Here is a 22,533-nt window from a genome sequence, read left to right on the forward strand (position 1 = left end):
GAAAGTCAACAGATGTATCATTGACTTCAGTGGAACTTTGCCACCAGATGGGAATCTGTTCCTGTATCTTGCCCGAACTCCCTGTAATAGCTTGAGATGAGGGAGGGAAACATATTTACCCATAACCATCAAGATGTTTCCATCCACTCTCTGACACTTTGAATTCCAGTTGCTTCCTTTACTCAGAAACTGGAAATAGCCCCAGTTTTAGCTACAGCCAGCAAATCCTTCCTATTTTTAGTCATACCCATTTGGCTCAATGCCTTTAGCTTTGGTTACATTGGTGTAAATCCACCATAATTCCACTGACCCCAATGGAATATTCTGCATTTTTACCAGTGAAAGAGTTATACACTGAAAAAATATCAATATTTACTAAATACATATTTTGTTTTACATAGTAAAGATATAAGCCATATATATGACAGAAAATGTATCCGAGTTAACCCTCATAAGCGCCTACAGTGTAATTAAAAATAAAATTCCAGTTAGCTTGTGCTGGCTTTCATGTAACAAAACAAAGATATGGAGCTGAAAAATTATCCAGGGAACAAACCGGGAGCAAACTTGTAGCACTGCATTCTTTCGAAGGATACTTATAATAGCATAGGTGTTAGTAGTAGGCTGGATCCCAGGGCTAATTGGGGTAATTAAATGTTAGCTGCCAATATTCCCTCCCTGAAACTTCATGTGGATGAGTTATTTTTCACTTCCTGGGCTCCATGGTGGTTGTGTCGCTGGTCAGTTGTGCGCTGCTTCCCTGCCCAGGGACAGCTGCATTTTGAAAAGGCGAGTGAAGTGATTGCCTGTGAAGGAGCTTGCTGTCCCCATCTGCGTACAGGTAAGAGTTCTGTACGGAATGGGTGCACTATTTAGGAAATTCAGCAGCTGGGACGGGTAAACAGGCCAGAAGGAGGTGACAACTGCTGACTATTTATAGTGCAATGCTCTCTCTTTCTCAGCCTTGACAAACCTGTGAGCTCTTTCTCCTCCTGTTAACTGGCTGCTAAGATCTGAAAACAAAGGGATATTTTAAATTGAGTAGATCAGATAAGAGAAATGTCAAGTCTTTCTGATCTCGTGATAATGTGGCACCAAAGAGATAGGAAAGGCCATAAGCCTTTGTGAAGTGATTTGAGCTTTTAGGCAAGTGCAATGTACACCTCTGTTTCACTAGCAAGGGAATGACTAGTCACAACTACTTGTGAGAAGGTCACATATACGTACGAATGCTGTGTGAAACACTAAATATGGTTTTGGCACTTTCAAAGCATAGGACAGATTTCATTGTGGGTTTTATTTATATAGCTGCATAAATGGTAGACCCATAAGGTTGGAAGCTGCTTTTTCCTGTAACTAATCACTGGCATTTCTGTAATAAAGCTTAAGTAGAACATTCAAAAATAGAGCTGCGGAAATCTTTTCGAGGGGGGCAAAAGGTTTATTTGTCAAAAATGCAATTTTAAACAATGCAAAATTATTCATAAATCCACTGAATAGCGTCGGCCAAAAATGGGGGCTAGATCACAAAACAGCTCACAGCAATAGCAATCCAGCCATTAGACCTCTCTCTGAGATGTGGGAGAGCTAGCAGCAATTTGCAGCAGTAATTTGAACATTGGAGTCCCTTCTGCCAGGTGAGAGCCCTACCTATTAGGGTCTGGGGCATTGGGAGGCAGGGCTCTCTGTCAGTCCCCCTAGTTGTTCCACTGTGTCTAAATAATTAAAGCAAAATGCAGGACAGACTAACACGGCTACATTTCTATCACTATTCTAAATAATTAAAGAGGCTGTTGGGGGTGACAGGAAACCCAGAGCAAGTGACTGTCTGAAAGGCTGCATTAGCCTGGTGATTACAGCACTTACTCATCCATCTTGACAACTCAAATTCCAGGAGGGATTCCTTCCCCTGTTTCATGAATCTAGCCCTTGAGAGAAAGCAAAACATTTTCGGTCAAACAATGTGTTTCATTCAACCCCAAACAGACTTGTTTTGATTTATCAGACTTTTAGGGCATTTTGCAATTTGGTTTGACCCATCTTGATTTTCTTCTTTCTTCCTTCCTGTACAATTGTCAGTGACACCTCCCCCCAAAAAAGACACGCTCAATCCCACTTGCTGGCTGACTGCTGCATGGTGTGCGGCTCTGAGGGACACACTGCTATCTGAGAGGAGGAGCTTCCATTTGGGTTGATGAAATCCAGGGGCATTAACTGTTACAGTAAAACTGGTTTTAAAGTGTTATAAAGGTTATAAAGTTTTAGCATCTATCTGAACAGGATATTTGCCAGTCAAATTGGATTCAAATTAATCCTTTTGCATTGTGGAGGAAGTTGGAGTCCATCAAAGTGAGATTTAAACTAAATCTGCTGTCACTGTCACTCTGGCCCCTATCCCTACCCTTCATTGCCTATTGTTCTGCCCTCTGGGGCAGAAGAGAACAACTTTTCTCCATCACTTTCATGGCAGCTTTGCAAGTATTTGAACACTGTGTCATACCTAGGATTGGAAGAGACTTCAGGAGGTCATTGAGTCCAACTCCCTGTCAAAAGCAGGACCAATCTCAACTGAATCATTCCACCCAGGGGTTTGTCAACCTGCAACTTAAAAACCTCGAGGGATGGAGATTCCACCACCTCCCTAGGTAACCCATTCCAGTACTTCACCATCCTCCTAGTGAAATAGTTTTTCCTAATATCCAACCTAGACCTCCCTCACTGCAATTTGAGACCATTGCTCCTTGTTCTGCCATCAGTCACTACTGTGAACAGCCTCTCTCCATCCTCTTTGGAACCTCCCTTCAGGAAGTTGAAGGCTGCTATCAAATCCCCCCTCACTCTTCTCTTCTGCGGACTAAATAAGTCCAGAGCCCTCAGCCTCTCCTCATAGGTCATGTGCTCCAGCCCCCTAATCATTTTGACTGCCCTCCACTGGACCCTCTCCAATACATCCATATCCTTTCTGTAGTGGGGGGCCCAGAATTGGACACAATAATCCAGATGTGGTCTAACGGTGCTGAATAAATCACTTCTCTAGATCTGGGAATAATCACTTCTCTAGATCTGCTGGCAATGCTCCTATGAATGAACTCCAAAATGCCGTTAATCTTCTTGGCTACAAGGGCACACTGTTGACTCATATTCAGATTCTTATCCTCTGTAATCCCCAGGTCCTTTTTTGCCAAAGAAGCTACTTAGCCAGTCGGTCCCCAGCCTGTAGAATTATTTGGGATTCTTCCATCCCAAGTGCAGGACTCTGCACTTGTCCTTGTTGAACCTCATCAGATGCTCTGTCTCTGTTAATGTAACTGACAACTGTATTTGCTTTTTTTGCAACAGCATTGCACTGGTGACTCATGCTGAGGGTCTGGTCCACCACAATTCCCATATCCTCCTCAGCAGTGCTGCTGCCTGGCCAGTTATCACCCATTCTGCATTTGTGCATTTGGGTTTTTTTCCCTAGGTGGAGCACCTTACATTTCTCTTCGTTGAATTCCATTTTGTTGTCTATAGCCCAGTTCTCCAATTTATCAAGACCCCTTTCAATTTTAGCTTTATCCTCCATAGTGTTTGCAACCCTACCCCCTCAGCTTTGTGTCATGTGCAGATTTGATCAGTAAGATCTTTATTGCTGTATCCACGTTGTTAATAAAGTTGTTCAGTGGCACTGGATCCAGAACAGATACTTGTGGAAGCCCCCTGGAAACTTCCTTCCAATCGGACATCCTTCCATGAATTAAGAGTTTCTTACTATTTGCGGTTGTTTAACCAATTATGTGTCCACTTAGAAGTAGTTTTCTTGCATTTCTCCATCTTACTTATCAGAATATCACGTGGGACTGTGTCAAAAGGTTTGCTAAAGTCCAGGTCTATTATGTCCTCCATATGCCCTCATCTACCAAGCCAGTTACCGGTCAAAGAAGGAAATCAAAGTGGTTTGGCCTGACTTATTCTTAATAAATCCATGCTGATGGCTTGTGATTACCTCTTCATCCTCCAAGGATTGGCAAATGTCATGTTTTGTACCTTGCTCATAGCGCCCCAGGTACTGAGGTCCAGGCTGACTGGTCTGTAGGTCCCAGCTCCTTCTTTCCCATGTCTTTAAGGATGGGCACTCTGTTAGCCTAGTCCAGCCTTCTGCCACCTCGCCTGTCATTCATGATACATTCTGATAAAAGAAATATTCTGTTACTATAGAATTCTAGAAATGGGGATCCTTGCTTCTCAGGAAGCAGAAAGTTATCCTGGAGCACGGGGGGGCTCTCTTGGTCTCTAGTCTCAATGTCGAGCAGCACCTCTGGGTGAAATGGACTCTTTTGTAGTTTTATTTCAGAGGATAGGCATCCACAGTGTCATGGGGCCTCCCGTGCTTTATGGAAATTGGCTCATGAATATGCATAACTCGAAAATGCTTTAGACAAAATACCTCATGTAACATATCAATTTTAAAGTTACAATCTGCTGAATGTGTATATCCTCTGTGCAGGTATCATTCTTGTATGTGAAGTTATAAATAAGAAGTGTGGATCTCTTTATAATTCTAAATGTGCTAATAGCAGAGCTGACAGCTTCTGTGGGCCCTGGGCTAGGGGAGGGGGGCCCAGCATGGTGCTCTCAGAAGGGGTGGGGCTGAGAGCAGCCAGCCCTGAGTGGTGCCCAGAGTATGACACCGTGCTCTGAGAGTGATTTAAAAGGCCCAAGGCTCTGGCCACCAGGATCACCAGGCCCTGGTGCAACTGCCCCATTGCCTTCCCTTGGCAGGCCTGTGTGTTAATGAAGCCTCCCATTACCGATGCTCCAAAAACTTAATGATTCAATGATCAAGGCAATGACCAGTGAATAGCTTTATTTTTCCTGAAAGCCCAAACTGTGGTTGGTCCTAGAAAGAAATGTGGCCAGGCCATCTGATGCTGAAACCCATTTTGGATCTAGTACTCAAGGTGAGAAAAGTTTGGACTGAACACAAAGAATTCCCACATTGGGCAAAGGATATGAGGAAGAAAACAAAGGAGTTGCCAGGTGTCAGAAGACACCCCTCCTGCCCGCTCTTAAAATGCCTGTTAGAAACATCTAAGGCTGAATAGGTGAAAGCTCAGGCCCAGCTAGGAGGTGCTTAGCTTGTAAGAACAACTGTGTAGGGCAGCATTTCCCAAAGTATGGGTCACGGCCCGGTACCGGGCTGCGGGAAAAAAATACCAGGCCTCAGCGTGGCTGCCAGGAGGGGAGCAGCGCGGGGCGGGCTGGGAGGAGGTGTGTGTGTGGGAGAAACCGGCCGCTGGGAAGCAGGGTTGGGGGCAGCGGGGCTGTCCCGTGGAGATGGGGGGGGCAGGTGGCCGGCGGAAGCAGGGTTGGGGGCAGCGGGGCTGTCCCGTGGAGATGGGGGGGGGGGCAGGTGGCCGGCGGAAGCAGGGTTGGGGGCAGCGGGGCTGTCCTGCGGAGATGGGGGGGGCAGGTGGCCGGCGGAAGCAGGGTTGGGGGCAGCGGGGCTGTCCCGAGGAGATGGGGGGGGCAGGTGGCCGGCGGAAGCAGGGTTGGGGGCAGTGGGGCTGTCCCGTGGAGATGGGGGGGCAGGTGGCCGGCGGAAGCAGGGTTGGGGGCAGCGGGGCTGTCCCGTGGAGATGGGGGGGGCAGGTGGCCGGCGGAAGCAGGGTGGGGGGCAGCGGGGCTGTCCTGTGGAGATGGGGGGGGCAGGTGGCCGGCGGAAGCAGGGTTGGGGGCAGCGGGGCTGTCCCGAGGAGATGGGGGGGGCAGGTGGCCGGCGGAAGCAGGGTGGGGGGCAGCAGGGCTGTCCCGAGGAGATGGGGGGGGCAGGTGGCCGGCGGAAGCAGGGTGGGGGGCAGCGGGGCTGTCCCGAGGAGATGGGGGGGGCAGGTGGCCGGCGGAAGCAGGGTGGGGGGCAGCGGGGCTGTCCTGCGGAGATGGGGGGGCAGGTGGCCGGCGGAAGCAGGGTGGGGGCAGCGGGGCTGTCCTGCGGAGATGGGGGGGGCAGGTGGCCGGCGGAAGCAGGGTTGGGGGCAGCGGGGCTGTCCCGAGGAGATGGGGGGGCAGGTGGCCGGTGGAAGCGGGGGGGCAGCGGGGCTGTCCCGAGGAGATGGGGGGGCAGGTGGCCGGTGGAAGCGGGGGGGCAGCGGGGCTGTCCTGTGGAGATGGGGGGGGCAGGTGGCCGGTGGAAGCAGGGTGGGGGGCAGCGGGGCTGTCCCGTGGAGATGGGGGGGCAGGTGGCCGGCGGAAGCAGGGTGGGGGGCAGCGGGGGTGTCCCGAGGAGATGGGGGGGGCAGGTGGCTGGCGGAAGCGGGGGGGGGCAGCGGGGCTGTCCCGTGGAGATGGGGGGGGCAGGTGGCCGGCGGAAGCAGGGTGGGGGCAGCGGGGCTGTCCTGTGGAGATGGGGGGGGCAGGTGGCCGGCGGAAGCAGGGTGGGGGCAGCGGGGCTGTCCTGTGGAGATGGGGGGGGCAGGTGGCCGGCGGAAGCAGGGTGGGGGCAGCGGGGCTGTCCTGTGGAGATGGGGGGGGCAGGTGGCCGGCGGAAGCAGGGTGGGGGGCAGCGGGGCTGTCCTGCGGAGATGGGGGGGCAGGTGGCCGGCGGAAGCAGGGTGGGGGCAGCGGGGCTGTCCTGCGGAGATGGGGGGGGCAGGTGGCCGGCGGAAGCAGGGTTGGGGGCAGCGGGGCTGTCCCGAGGAGATGGGGGGGCAGGTGGCCGGTGGAAGCGGGGGGGCAGCGGGGCTGTCCCGAGGAGATGGGGGGGCAGGTGGCCGGTGGAAGCGGGGGGGCAGCGGGGCTGTCCTGTGGAGATGGGGGGGGCAGGTGGCCGGTGGAAGCAGGGTGGGGGGCAGCGGGGCTGTCCCGTGGAGATGGGGGGGCAGGTGGCCGGCGGAAGCAGGGTGGGGGGCAGCGGGGGTGTCCCGAGGAGATGGGGGGGGCAGGTGGCTGGCGGAAGCGGGGGGGGGGCAGCGGGGCTGTCCCGTGGAGATGGGGGGGGCAGGTGGCCGGCGGAAGCAGGGTGGGGGCAGCGGGGCTGTCCTGTGGAGATGGGGGGGGCAGGTGGCCGGCGGAAGCAGGGTGGGGGCAGCGGGGCTGTCCTGTGGAGATGGGGGGGGCAGGTGGCCGGCGGAAGCAGGGTGGGGGCAGCGGGGCTGTCCTGTGGAGATGGGGGGCAGGTGGCCGGCGGAAGCAGGGTGGGGGGCAGCGGGGCTGTCCCATGGAGATGGGGGGCAGGTGGCCGGCGGAAGCAGGGTTGGGGGCAGCGGGGCTGTCCTGTGGAGATGGGGGGGGCAGGTGGCCGGCGGAAGCAGGGTTGGGGGCAGCGGGGCTGTCCCGTGGAGATGGGGGGGGCAGGTGGCCGGCGGAAGCAGGGTTGGGGGCAGCGGGGCTGTCCCGTGGAGATGGGGGGGGCAGGTGGCCGGCGGAAGCAGGGTGGGGGGCAGCGGGGCTGTCCCGTGCAGATGGGGGGGCAGGTGGCCGGCGGAAGCAGGGTGGGGGGCAGCAGGGCTGTCCCGTGGAGATGGGGGGGCAGGTGGCCGGCGGAAGCAGGGTTGGGGGCAGCGGGGCTGTCCCGTGGAGATGGGGGGGCAGGTGGCCGGCGGAAGCAGGGTGGGGGGCAGCAGGGCTGTCCCGTGGAGATGGGGGGGCAGGTGGCCGGCGGAAGCAGGGTGGGGGGCAGCGGGGCTGTCCCGTGGAGATGGGGGGGCAGGTGGCCGGCGGAAGCAGGGTTGGGGGCAGCGGGGCTGTCCCGTGGAGATGGGGGGGCAGGTGGCCGGCGGAAGCAGGGTTGGGGGCAGCGGGGCTGTCCCGTGGAGATGGGGGGGCAGGTGGCCGGCGGAAGCAGGGTTGGGGGCAGCGGGGCTGTCCCGTGGAGATGGGGGGGGCAGGAAAGTGGCTGACGGAAGCAGGATTGGGGGTAGTGGCAGTGCCAGCTCAAGCCATTCTTGTGCCCCTGAGCATGCGGCGCCCCTTACAGCTGCAATCAGGTGTCCCCCATAGGTTGGTGCCCCGGGCAGCTGCCTGACTAGCCCCCCTCTTAATCCAGCCCCGCGAAGATCGGGGATGGCAGGCGGCGGAACCAGGGCTGGATGGGGGGTATCAGGAGGAGGAGGACGGGAGAACCAGCTGCCGGAAGCAGGGCTGGATGGGGGCAGCGAGGCTGGTCGGGGGGGTCATCGGGGGAGCGGGGCTGACCAGGGGAGATACGTGGGGGGGAACCGGAGACCGGAAGCAGGGCTGGACGGGGCCAGTGAGGCTGGTCGTGGGGGGGGGGCCATCAGGGGAGCGGGGCTGACCAGGGGGGATTGGTGGGAGGTGGAGGGGACCGGACACCGGAAGCAGGGCTGGATGGGGGCAGCAGGGCTGGACTGTGGAGATCGGAAGGAGAAGGGGGGTGGGGAGCGGGACTGACCCAGGCATATGCAGACCTGGGCACATGAGTGAGTCCGGCCCTCGGGATTCCATTTCCTCCCCCCCCTCCAGTAGTTGCGAACTGCCTGACTGGTAGACACACTCACGCAGCATGAGCACATCTACCAGCCAGGCAGTTCGCAGCTAAGGACTGATACACCTAATTATAATAAAACTTATCTAATTAGAAAATACCGGACATTTTATATGTCTGGTAATTTCTCAATTTATTTCGCGGACAAAACCCTCAAATACCGGACTGTCCAGTACAAAACCGGATACCTGGCAACCCTACCCTTCCTTGCACCCTCCCTCCTAGCCAGATACCCTACCCCCAATCTGCTCCTGCTCCCGCCTCCTGGAGTGCCTATGCGGCGCCGGGTTCCCCCAAGCTCTGGCCCAGGCTGGGAGGAGGATGCAGCCGGGTGAAACACTGAAAATTTATTCATTTTTCATTCTTTTTTTATATGAGTTTATATTTTTGGGCTGCAAAAAACAGTACTGAAAAAACCGGGTTCCAACTAAAGTAAAAAGTTTGGGAAACCCTGATCTAGCCAGCTTTCTATCTATCTTACAGTCCATTTATCCAATCCATATTCCTTAACTTGCTGACAAGAATATTGTAGGTGACTATATCAAAAGCTTTGCTAACGCTGGCACTGGGGGCTTTGGGAGGACCAGAAACAACTCATTTGAATATTCATCATTTGCTTAATGAATATGCAAATGAACTTACCAGTCCTCCAAAAGCTCATGAATGGATTTCCTGGTCCCTGTGTCAAAAAGTTTGGGAACCCCTGGATTATAGTAAGAATGTGCATGAAAAAAGTTTCTTAGTTGATTAGGATTAGATGGTATTTTTTGTTTATTTGTTTATTTGTTTTCACTTTTCACCCCTTAAATCAGGGGTCAGAAATCTTTTCAAACCAAAGACCCCAACTACCTCAACATTCAGAACAAGTGGTCAGCAAAGAACCAATATAGGAATGCTCATTTGCATGACTGAAAATATACAACTTAATATACTAATAATTGACATGATGATTAATAATAGTATAAATGAAACATTGTACTCAAGGTCTATTATTTAATGGGACTTCTGCTGCTGCATCTTTTCACACATGTCTTTGAAATTTACATCATAACTGGTCAAATTCAGCTTCATGTATACATTCATGCGGTCTTCTCTCAGTCTTGAGCACAAATTACCTTTGATGTGATTTAAATTACCTTTAATGTGCTTGCTCACACATATAGGTGGAGCCAAACATTGAAAATAAGGCCAAGCCGACATTCTGATTCGTGTTGTATATGACAGAAAATTCTTTCCAAGAATGCAGAATCAGATTATCGTTGTGCTCCAATTTCTTTGTGTCAGCCCTTTTGTGCAGTTTTGTCAATTCTGCATGTTGTCGAGCAAGGCATTTTAAATCAGAATTCAGCTTGATGAATTTTTCCACCCCAACATCCAACTCCTTGAAATATGATATTTCCATTTCCAAATCACTGACTGATATGACTATCAAATCCAGTGCTCCATCAGACTTCTTATGTGGACAAATCATAAACTTAAACAGAGCACTGTGTTTGCAAGCTGTTGCAAAGCAAAGGTGTTATTTGGATATTCTCTCTAATAAAAATCACAAAACATTTGTAATCTTTCAAAATATGTCAGTCTGCCCATCTAGATATCTTGGATGAAGACAGTCAATTTTGACTCAAATCCAAACACTGCCTGCTGCAGAGTCAGGACTATAGTTCCTTGCTCTTGTAGCTTAAGGTTCAACGCATTCAAATGACTGGTAATATCAATGAGATAGTAAAAAAGTCTGAAAGCTTGAAGTGTTTGACATTCGTAGATCAGGGTATTCAGAACTGACTTCCTCGAGCAGAGACTGAAATTGATGGTAATTAAGTACTCAGGCAAGAATTCAATTGACAATGCATATGGCCAATCCCGTTACATTTCCAAATTCAGTTCCATAAGATTGCGCACAAAGTGCCTCCTGATGTATAATGCAATGAAAGTTCAAAAGTGGGCAGTTCAGCTGCTCTGAGAGAAGCGTAAGGAATCCCCTGAATTTACTGATCATTCTAGGTGCACTGTCCATACACACAGACACAAGATTATCCAACTGTATTTCTTTCTTGTTTAAAAAGTTCATCAAAGATTTAAGGACGTTTTTGTCCATTGTTTGATTTTTTTATTGGTAATATCTCAATCATTTTTTCATGCACAACATTTCCACAAATATATCATCCCAGAATACACAACTGATGAATGGCATGTGTCCAAAGCAAATGAAAAATAAGTAGCTGTACTCATATTTTGCATTTGTTCCTTGTCTATTATGGGCCATTGTCACAGCTCTGTCATTAACTGTTTTTGCCAATAATGGCTTGTCTTGAATTTTCTGTAAGATTTTGTCCTTGTTGTGAAACTAGTTAAATAGTTCATAACTGATTTTTAGCAGGTGTCTCGTCACATAATTCCCATCAGTGAAAGGCTTCCCCTCTCAAATAATGCTATATGAGCCTGCAAAACTTGTGGAGTTTAAGCTCGCACTTTTTTGGACCATGCCAACAGGTTATTTTGTTCCATGTTCAGTTTCTGTGGCAGCTCCCCTCAGGCTTTTTTTTCATGCATCACCGTTGGGATATTTTGTAGCAAATGCTGCATGTTTTGTCATGAAATTCGTTGTTTTGTTTGTTTGTTTGAGAACAGTCTCTCACTACAAATGAGACAGTGTGGAGAACCAGACCTATCCACAAATGCATACAAGTCTGCCCACACCTTTTGAAAATTTCAGTACTCATCACCTCTTTCTCTTTGCCATTTTTACTGTTAGGGGGTTACAGAGTTCACCATCATGTATGGTGACAGAAAGTTTTCTTGATCAATCAAATAAAAAGAGAATATGCATGACCCCAATGAGTGGAGAGGATGGCTGGTTGTTAAAATGAACAGTTAAAGGTGAAATAGACCAAAACAAAAAACAAAAAAAACCCACCCATCTTGACATGCATAATTATGCATTTTTAAAATATCAATTTTTTCAACATTTTTTAAAAAATATTAGACAGGGTAGGATGGATTTATTTGGGGGGTTGGTCCCTTTTGGGGGCTGGTATTCTGGGTTTGAGCCCCTTATATAGGTGAGTCATACCAGATCTGAACAGGTTCAGTGTCTGTGTTGCTCTGCAGGGAGCAATAATCCCAACTCTGTGCATTGGCTAGGGGAGACCAGACCATCTAGCCCAGTGGTACAGGGTGGCAGGAAGCCCCAGAGGGCAGGCAGATGTCAGTGGCATGATCAGCAAACGGGATTTCTGTGATCCAACTTGTCACTCATAGCAAAAACACTGACAGTCCCCGGTAGCTCAGAGATTGTCAATTTCAGGTTGAGAGAGGCAGCTGGCTGTCCTCAGCATTGGTGTCTAACTGATGCCAAGATCAGATGATCAATTTTTCTGACTGTTTCTTAATGTTTAAGAGAAGATTCTAACTTTCCTCTTGAACCCGGACTTTTTCCATCTTTGGGCCAGAATTGCTGAAGCTGTAGTGTGTAGAAACTATAAATCAGGGGTGGGGAACCTCAGGCCAGGAACAGGATGTGGCCCTGGGTTTTCCTGGATCCAGCCCACAAGGCTCCGCCCCTCCTCCCAGCATTGAGGAGCCTGCTCTGGTGCTTCAACCCCCCCAGTGCCCCACTGCAGGGATGGAGCACACAAAATCTACTAGGATGTCCCCCCACCCCCCATGCTCTGGTGTGCAAGGGGAATGTGGGGAGTGTCTTTCTCTTCACTCAGGGGCCAAGTCAGTGAGTATTTTATTTTTTGGGGGGAAGGTGTTCTTGGAGGTTGTTGGTTTTTTGTTTTTTTTTTGGCGTCTCACTTATGTACAACCCCCTGTCTGATTTTTCTGTAGGTCAGTGGCCTCTGACCCAAAAAAGGTTCCCAACCCCTGGTAAAAATTATGCCGTGCTGGCAGGGAGAAGCTCTCAGGAGACCAGTTGGTGGTACCCCTGAGCTGAGCTAGTCAGAAATATTTTCAGATGAAACAGTTTCATGGGAAAATGTTGATTTGCTGAAGCAAAATGTTTCACTGACTTGAGCACAACGGCAACAAAAGCTTGATTGAAACACAGGGAGATTTCCATTTCCAGGTCCCTCTGTGTCAGTTCAGGAATATTTTTAATTTTTTCAGCCCATTCACAATGGCGGGGGGGGGGGGGGGGGGAGCAGAGAATCCCCAAATCTAAAACATTTCTGGACTGGGAAAGTCATTTTCCATCCATATCTGCTTGGGAACCAGAGCCCAGTTGTTCTTTCAGTTCTCCTGGCTCATTTCTTCTTAGATGGGTCCTCACAACATGGACAGACAATTGCACAACTTTTGTTGACTGCTATACAATTGCATAACAACAATGACACGCTGCAAGCAGGGCCAGCGTTACACTTGGGCAGCTGAAATTGTCTAGCCTTCAGCCATAGGGAGTGGAGTGAAGCTGCTCCTTGGGGAGACAAGACCCCCAGCCTGTGGCCTCAGCCCGCCCACTCTCCACCCCTACTACCATCAGGCCCTGTGCTCTCCCCACTGCCTCACCCTTTCCTCACTGCATCTCTCTGCTCACCCCTTCCAGCCAAATTCTTTAAATGAAATGTAACAAATGACACGTGAGGGAAAAAAACACTCTTCTAAAATTTCTTTCTAAAGAAAATGGATCATGTTTTCCAATGCATGCCAGGCTGTGACAATTGGACATTCAGGAGATACTTAATGAAAAGCACTATATTTAGGAATAAAATGGTCAGCCACAGATATTTTTAAGATACCCTGAAGTTGGTCACAAATTTATTTGCAAAATCTTTGTAGTACTGGCAAGTCAATTTGTCCTGTTGAATAAAAGAGTAAGTATTATAGAATACATGATGCAGCCCTTCTCTGTTTTACATTTTCTTTATCATGATTTCTAAGCTGATTTTATGTTTTAAATATACTCTTAATCATTCCAGATTACTACATATTTAACCCACTAAAACAAAGACATTATTTTAATGTCAGAGCAGTTTAGTAAGTTCATTGCTTTTAGAAAAAGGGAACACTAATTTATTTTGTGTAATTTTCATAACAAGACCTGTTTATGTAATTTTACTATGGCTGTATCTAGACTGGCCAGTTTTTCCGGAAAATCAGCCGCTTTTCCGGAAAAACTTGCCAGCTGTCTACACTGGCTGCTTGAATTTCTGCAAAAGCACTGACTTCCTACTGTAAGAAATCAGTGCTTCTTGCGGAAATACTATGCTGCTCCCGTTCAGGCAAAAGTCCTTTTGCGCAAAACTTTTGTGCAAAAGGGCCAGTGTAGACAGCTCAGATTTGTTTTCCGCAAAAAAGCCCCGATCGTGAAAATGGCGATCGGGGCTTTTTTGCGGACAAGCGCGTCTAGATTGGCACGGATGCTTTTCCGCAAAAAGTGCTTTTGCGGAAAAGCATCTGTGCCAATCTAGACGCTCTTTTCCGCAAATGCTTTTAATGGAAAACTTTTCCGTTAAAAGCATTTCTGGAAAATCATGCCAGTCTAGACATAGCCTATATGTTTATGTTAAAATATGTTTCCAAAGATTTTAGGCTTATCAAGACTTTTATATATTAGTAAGGTACTGATTTCAGTGGAGGGTTATCTTAAAACTAGTGCATCAAATAACAGAAGTAAAGGAAGCTTATTTGTCCAGCTATCTTGAAGAAAAGGAATGTTGTCCCTTTAAGGGCTCTTTTCAACAGGGGAGTGAAAGGAGAGTAGGGATGGATAGAAAGCAAAGTCTTTAGAAGCAAAGTCTATACCAGGGATATTCCACTTTGTAAGCCCTGGAGGCCACAGTGATACTCATAGCACATGCTATGGGCCACAACTTAAGTGTGGTTGCATGTACATGCAAATATATATGCAAATAGCTTCTTTCACACTAACAGGCATGAATACAAAGATTAAGACAAGACTACACAACACATAGGCCTTATTTAAGTCAGTTCTGTTGATATTAATAAAATGCAATATTTACCCAATTTCCTCCTATATAACAGAACTTTCAATAAGCAATGACAGTCCAGGCATTTAACTACTAAAACACATATCAACAGAAGCCCATTTTATTGACTTGCCATTGTGGAGCATGTTCCCAGTGAAGGCCATGTTCAAAAGACTGCACCCGTGGGCTGCATGCTGAGCCCCACGTAAACCCAAACTGCACTGCGGGCCACAGGCAAACGGGCCACCAGCCGCATGTTGAGTAGCCCTGGTCTATACTCTTGTACTATAGTAATTAAAATGCAAATGTATATTTTAGATGAGGGTGGCCTTTCTGTAATGCTGGCATATCCTGGCCAACTGCAGGCAGTGAATCTGGGACCTCTGGAGCTTAGTGCATGAGCCTCTATGAGCTAAAAGTCAGCTGAGTCTAAGCTAAGGCTGTAAAGCAGACTCATTATTCTCTCTGCCCTGGTCTACATGAGGTCCCTTTATTTCAAATCTAGCTGGAGTTACCCGGCATTGCTCAGGAAACCAGAGGAACAAAATGCAGAAAAACGGTAGTCCATTATCTTTTTTTGAAAGGTAGAAAAGTTGCACTGATTTCAATAGGGATTAAAATATAGGTCCGCGTCATCCCCGGAGGCAGTGGGCGACCCCGGGTGGAGGGGAGGTTACACGCAGGAGGGACACCCCAGCTTGGGCCCAGAGCTGCAGGTGCCTTGGGGGGCAGGGCGGGTGCCCGAGCTGTTGTGTGCGTGGGAGTCGGGGTACTGCATGCCAGCACCGGGGGGGGGGGGGGAAGAGGGTCACTTATGTAACCTCACAGGCGGGAAGGGGCGAGTCCCGGTCGATGCTGGGGGCCGCAGGCGGTGGGCATGGGACCTAGGGTGGGTGGGGTGGCCCCTGCAGCACAGCACGCAGGGTTACTTTTTGATTTTTACAGCTTGAGTTTGGGCCTGGTTGGGTTCAAAATATCTTAAAACCTTCTCCTGGATGAAAGGTTATCCCATGCAAAGTTTGGTTGCGGTAGCTCTTATAGTGTCCAAGTTATTAGCGCACAAACTTCCAAACATTCACACTACCAAGCCTGTTATTTTTAAATAAGGTGCTAGTTATTTCGAAATAACAAGTCCTGCTTTCCTGAATAATTCTTATTTCAAAATAGTTATTTCGAAATGGTAGTGTGGATGCTTCACTGCTGCTATTTCTAAATAACTGCTCACCAGTCATTCAGAGTAATTACTCTCTAGTGCTTCCTGGGGCTCTAGGTCGAGGTAGCGTGGACGCATTAAGGGAGCCTGCCATGGACTAGTTTTGAGGCTTCCCCTGTAGTTGTGGGCATGCTATTTCAAAAGAGTTATTTTGGGAGTTATTATTTAGAAATAAGTTGTTTCAAAATAATTTCCTAGTGTAGATCTCCCTCTGTAAGAGGTCTCATTACCATTAGATGGGACAGTACAGCACACCCAGTAGGTTTGTGGGTTACATTTTGAAGCATTTATATGTCTGAAGATACAAGCATTTAAGACTAAAGCTTAATACTCAGATTGTGCATCTAAATATCTATGCAAGGATTTTTTAGAGATGTGATTTTACAATCTTCAGTAACAAACTAATGAAATTTAATTTAAACTAATAAAATGTAGTTTACAATACATTTTACACTTAGGTCATGTAGACATAGTAATGCACACCTATGTTATCAGTAACTGGCACATGCCCGTTAAATGGTTTCCTTACCACTTAATGGCTCTTTCACAGGTTCAATGATACGCTAATAGGTCTGGCAAGCTGGAAGGCTTTTCACTTTTAAGTTAACAGATCCATTTTGGGGGAAGTGTGGGTCTGCAAGTAGCAGCAGCCTGCTTTGGGAGCCTTCAGGAACCATCAGAATAGGGATAGGAAGAAGGGAGAGGTTGAGCACTAAGACACTTGCCACCCAGGGCTGGCCTTACCATGGGGCAAACCGAGGCGGCCACCTCAGGTGCCAGACTGGGAGGGGGGGCACCACTAGGACCCAGAGAATTGAGACCTTTCAAAGTTTTGGCCTAAGCGCGGGGACATGGAGCGTCGTTTGAGCTCCCCGCCGCAGGTGCCAAAATGTTGTGGGCCAGCCCCGCTGCCACCCATGTCTTCAGCTTTTGTGTGTAAGGACTCTAGTGGCCTGAGTATGGTATTGGAATCCAAGGGCATCTGAGTTCTGGACTTGGGTCTTTCAATGAGTCACAGGATAAATCACTCACCTGCTCTCTGCCTCAGTTTCCACATGCACAGAATTGAAACAATTCTACCTGCCTACCTCACAGGGTGGGGTGAGGATTAATCAGTTTTTGTTTGCACAGAAAGCTGAAAGCTTGCTATAGGCTAAGCATTGTGATTTGTTATTACTGCCCCCTCTGTGTGATCATTGCCCATAAAATTGGTCTGCGCACATGAGATGAGATCATGCGATTATGCTCCAATGGGCATCCACTGCAGCCATACAGGAACAGAGGTGACTGTAGCTCTTATAGGAAAACCTTTCTTGCACCCAAAGCAGCAATGGGTAATCTCATCTCCAGCCATAACCATCCAGTCTGGAATGCATCTAAACATTCATGGGCAAAGAGCATAGCATTGGCTAATGATGTCCACACATACCATCACAAGGGATACTGGCATCTTATTTCTTAAGTGCAGGGAAAATCCAGGCTGGATTTTGTCCCCTCCTAACAATTCATCCCTGATTGTGGCAACATCCCTGAGTAGAAGCTCATGTGATTGGTTCCGGTTCCCATTTAAATTGACACCAAGACTCTCAAACTCGTATGTGCCACACTTGCTGCAGTTAAAGTCTGTTTCACTGCAAATAGAAAACACTTTCGACTCCTCAAAGGTGGCTTGGCTACGACACGTCATTGAGGCAACCTGTTACTAGACCCATTGCGCGTTCAGGAGGGTTCTTGCTTTTGCTGACCCAGCTTTGTTGTTTTGGCAATAAAGAATAGTCTAGTGATTAAAGCCCTGAGCTGGGGCCTTGGAAATTGTTACCAGATTTGCCCAATACTCTTGGGTATGCTCATTTATCAGGGTTACCTTATGGGACTGGGGGAAGGTTAACAATTCTATTAGTGTGCTGTTGGTGCTTACTTGTGCTCTCATATGGAGCTGAATTCTCCCTGCTGCCAATTCCCCCTCCCACTGGAGCTCTCCTGCAGGAACTAGGTTCCTCAGGATGGGGTTCTTACCACCTTGGCAACACACACAGACACACACACCCACTAATCAGAGCACGTCTGAGAGGACTGGGTACTCGGCCCTCATAAGCTGACCCCCTCATATGTCCCTGGACTCAGCAGGCTGGGTTTCACAGCAATGCAACACTGCACCCTCATGTGCCTTTGGACTCCATGGGCTGGATTAAACAGCACTTTAAGCTGCCATCCTCATAAGCCCCCAGGTGCAGCACCCCCTATCCCCACTTTCACACCACAGTCATTCACTGGTAAACCACACGATGAGCAAACCCAACAGGATTTTGGGCACTAAAGGGATCTTTAGCTTGGGTACAAGAAGCGTTGTTGTAGAGCGAATGGGGAAGCCAAAACAACACCCCTTAAGGAAGAGTGAGCAAAAGAAAAAGAAAGAGAGAGAAGCAACCAGCTTAACAATGAAAGTGATTTATTTCTGAGTAGTGAATAGATATCAAAAAGTTACAAATATTAAATCTAACAATTACAATATTAAATCTAAATTGAAACTGATTACAAATGTTAGGTAACCATATAACAGTTTACATAGGGCAGGGTCAGGAGGCTATGCTTACAGAGATAGTTGATGAGAGAGAGAAAGAGAGAGAGAGAGAGAGAGACCTCACCACTCCACGGAGCTTGCACTGATCGGGGGTTCCCAGATGATGATGGTAGCCGGGGGGTCCAGAGGGCAGGAGAAAAGCAGGACAGAGCCCCCAGCATGATCAGACAGGAGATGAAGAAGTCTCAATGGAACTGATGCCGTTTAAGTCCAGGTATCAGAACAGTTTTTCTTGGGGCAAAGATAGGCGTTTTTATAGGGATAGTTCAAAGAGAAAGAGGAGAGACAATAGAGACCGATCACCCCTGGTTATGGGTGATGTTCCTTGAACGAGCTCACAATGCAACTAGGCAGTTTCAGTATTTTAGATGTCAATAGGATCGTTACTAGAATTGGTCTGATAATGACTAATTTGGGTGTGAGCAGGCCTGGGTTCATTAGCATCTGGAGCAGGGATTTCCCATCAGGCAGTGCTTCTCTGCTTTAGGTGTCCCATAGTTCACTGCGGTTCCTGCCTTGGAAGAGCTGCTCTCCATTCTGTATGCTAATGAGATGTCCCTCTGTTCCATCTTTAATGCAAATGAGGCTGGGGTGTTTCCTTAATTGTATCACCCTTGTCTGAAGCAGTTTAGGTGTGTCTTCCCCGACCTTTTCATTGCTTTGTCTTTGATTCTAGCAGAGGCCTGAGGGAGGGGAATGGTTTTCCATGAATGTCACTCCCTGGCTCCCCAAGAGCACAAGGCTGACAGGTGACCATGTTCTGGTTCCCCAAGAAACACAGAGCTGGTGGGTAACAAAATCTAGTGCCAGTTCCTCTCACCACAGATTCCCTGTGTGACCCTTGACAGGTCACTTAATTATGGTATACCTCAGCTCCCAATTTGTGTGTCGAGATAGTAGTATGTCCCTACCTGAGTGGGATGTTAAAGTAATTGTTAGAAAGGTTCTCAGGGGCCAGATGTATAAATAGATGTGTTGTGTGCTGAAGAAAACTACTTTTTTTCCAATAGCAAATTTCATAAACCAGCAAGGAGTGCTCATCTCTTGGCCAAATGGAAAAACATTCACCCATTTAATGAAAAAATGCAGCATGTTCAGTGTAAAGGATCTGAGAAATTGTCCAGAGTTAAGGGGCTGTTACAAAGCCAGAGACATGTATTACAATCACCGCTGACCTCCAGTACAAGCCATGGATTTCACCCAGCAACTGCTGCCTGTAGCCCTACTACAGCTGGTTTGACTTCAGCATCCTCAAAACAAAAACACAAAATAATCAGATGTCCAGCCTTGCATTAAAGAATCCAAGAGAAGGCAAATTAACCACACTTGCTAATTTGTTCCAGTGAACAATTACACTGAAGTCAGAAATGTGTGCCGTACATTAACCCTCCTGAAAGGGATGGTAGTTCAACACAGTATTTGCTGAGAAGGGAAAAAATGTGTTCCAGTGACACATTAGATTTTCTTCTAGGTTTTGACAAGGAACAGCTCAGACAATGGGGTTTTTTAATATGAGAAGGCTTTGCTTTGTCACAAACTGTGAGTTATTCCCCTCTCCCTTTTTTCTGTTCAGCAAATAAGTTAGAGGTAATTTTAGAGAGAATTTCCTGACTTATCAAATGAGCAGTTCGAATGCCACAGCTTTGCACAGCTTCCTATAAGAACTTTAGAACTAGCTGTAATCCATGCACATTCTAATCTAAAGAAACCCATTACTGATCATGGAGAGAGTGTATTTCTTTTTCTTTTGGAATTTAGAAGTTGGAAGGTATATACCTGGGTGCAGGGGCGGATATAGGGTAGGGTGAACGGGGTGGCCGCCCCGGGCCCCGCGCTTCAGAAAGCTCCACGCATGCGCCGTGGCGCTGCTGCGCATGCGCATGGCGTCACTGCACATGAGCCGTGGCAAAGGAGGGGCCCGTGGAATTATGCTGCCCAGGGCCCCGCAAAACGGTCATCTGCCCCTGCCTGGGTGTGACTCATTTGATGAATCAGGCTCAGTTTCATTACGGAGTTAATTAATATAAACAGCTCTTTATTATAGGAGGGAGGGATAGCTCAGTGGTTTGCGCATTGGCCTGCTAAGCCCAGGTTTGTGAGCTTAATCCCTGAGGGGCCCATTTAGAGATCTGGGGCAAAGCTATCAGGGATGGTATTTGGACAGGGGACTGGACTCAATGATTTCTCAAGGTCCCTTCCAGCTCTATGAGTAGGGATATCTCTATATGTTATACTATTTATTAGGAGGCTGGGCCAAGGCTACAGGGTTTTTAGGGTCAGGATGGGGCTTAAAACAGGCATTCTTCATGTAAAGCCCCGTGCTCTGAACATGCAACCTCACCTGTTTTGTCACCACACAAACTCCAAAATCCTTTAAAACTGAGGGTGTATATTTCCCCCTCATCATCATTAAATATAATGAGAGTTTAGTGGAATTTATCATATAAAGATGCCATCCTCTTGAGGGCACTCTAGTTTCTCTCTCAAATGCAAATTCAAAGAGCCAAGGCTGGAAATTCTGGGAGCTGGATTACCAGGGAAAGTCCTTAACAGAGCACTGTGGGCTGAATGTTACTTGCAGTTCAATTTTCCTTTGTGCTACTATTTGCAGGCAAACTGGAGAGATGACTTGTGAGACGAGAGCGGTAACAGTTCCTATGGCTGTATTCGAAACTAACGCAGCGCCCTATGCACCAAAAGGTAGGTGGGTTTTGTTGCTGAATTTTCAGAAAGTGTTCTTGATGGCTAATCCTGCAAGTACCAATGGGCAGTTCTCACTATGGAAAAAACCTCGCTCCAAAATGCTAGATTCTGCACTGTGCTGGGAGTTAGGAGGTGTCCATGCCCATGAAATCAAACCCAGGCAAGTGTCTTCCTTGGATTGTAACATAATGTGCCACGTAACTGACCTTTTCTTGACCACCACTGCTGCCCAGAGTTCCCCTCCCTACATTAGCACTTTTGCAGCTGGACTGTATACCTGGGAATGATTCACTCTCAGTGCTGTCCCATATGTTTATCTTTTGAAAAAGCAGATCGGTTTTTCGATGCGCTTTGGCAGTGCGGACGCTCTCTTTCAGAAGAAATTTTGTCAGAAGATCTCTTCTGGAAAAGCGTCTTCTGAAAGAAGTCTGCAGTCTAGAAGCAGCCCCAGAGAGAAGCCATTCACCCTCAAAGTGCTAGCTTTTCAATGGTATGACTGTCAGCACAGGCCAGCAGCAAAGGGAAAGAGGATTAGCTGGAGAACCCCAAGGGCTTCTGTACGGGGTTCTGATGAGGCATCCTACTGACAAACTGTATGTCCATTGTAAGAACAGAGACGTTTGGGTTGTTCTGTGTCCCACCAACCTCACACATTGGGGGGGGCATACAAATAGGGCACCAAATTGAGGCACGTGCAGAGAAGCTGGAAGGCCAGAAAATGGTTGGTCAGACTGGGACATTACTGTGCAGCAAGCAGCCAGCAATGTAGATTCACACCCTGTCTTGCTACCCAGTAACATCTTGTGTAGGACAGCCCTAAATCTCCCACTCAGCTTTAAGTGGAGGGAGTCAGGTAGATCCAGTTCAGTTTTATTCACAGGACAGTTTCCTGAAGCTTTCTTTCACTGGGGAAAATCTACAGTGGGGGCTGTCATGATCCAAGTAGCCAAGGTCATTAATACCCTTCTAATATGGCTATTGTGGTGGGGTGATAGATGGAACACACATCCCTACCTTAGCATCTGACCAACTTGTCCAGGAGTATATAAACTGCAGAGCTACGTCTAGACTGGCCCCGATCGCCATTTTTGCGATCGGGGCTTTTTTGCGCAAAACAAATTTGAGCTGTCTACACTGGCCCTTTTGCGCAAACGGGAGCAGCATAGTATTTCCGCAAGAAGCACTGATTTCTTACATGAGATCGTCAGTGTTCTTGCGGAAATTCAAGCAGCCAGTATAGACAGCTGGCAAGTTTTTCCACAAAAGCACCTGCTTTTGTGGAAAAACTTACCAGTCTAGACACAGCCCAGGGGTACTTCTGGATGGTACTGCAGGGTCACAAGAACTATTTCACTGACATCAACATGGGACGGTCAGGAAAGGTGCATGTGCATGATGCACACATCTGTAGGAATGCCTGCTGTAACTGCCAGCAGGCAGATTTGCACGTGGGCCCTCTGAAGCTTAGTATGGGAGCCTCTACCAGCTAGAGCTATAAAGCTAGCTGGCTCTCAGGCTAGCTTGTAGAGGTTTCTTGATCTTATCTGCTGCAGTGCAGGTGCTACTGCATGGGACAGTGAACCACATGACTTGTGGGGATTTCATGCTTCCCCTAGCTGAG

At 48.4% G+C, this 22,533-nt stretch overlaps 1 protein-coding gene across 2 annotated transcripts in view; it reads left to right on the top strand.

Annotated features, from left to right (window-relative positions):
* The first annotated feature begins 637 nt into the window (after positions 1-637).
* LOC102451743 (uncharacterized) overlaps positions 638-22,533 on the top strand; it is a 32,337-nt gene continuing 10,441 nt past the window's right edge. Inside the window, exons 1-2 of one of the 2 annotated variants that reach the window (XM_014574342.3) lie at positions 638-841; positions 20,821-20,909. In XM_014574342.3, the coding sequence (XP_014429828.1) occupies positions 20,834-20,909 (76 nt within the window). In that variant the 5' untranslated portion in view covers positions 638-841; positions 20,821-20,833. The remainder of the gene's footprint in view (positions 842-20,820; positions 20,910-22,533) is intronic. The other variant, XR_012896113.1, reaches the window with a different exon arrangement.

This window comes from Pelodiscus sinensis, chromosome 16 (genome assembly GCF_049634645.1).
Source record: "Pelodiscus sinensis isolate JC-2024 chromosome 16, ASM4963464v1, whole genome shotgun sequence".
Lineage (NCBI taxonomy): Eukaryota > Metazoa > Chordata > Testudines > Trionychidae > Pelodiscus > Pelodiscus sinensis.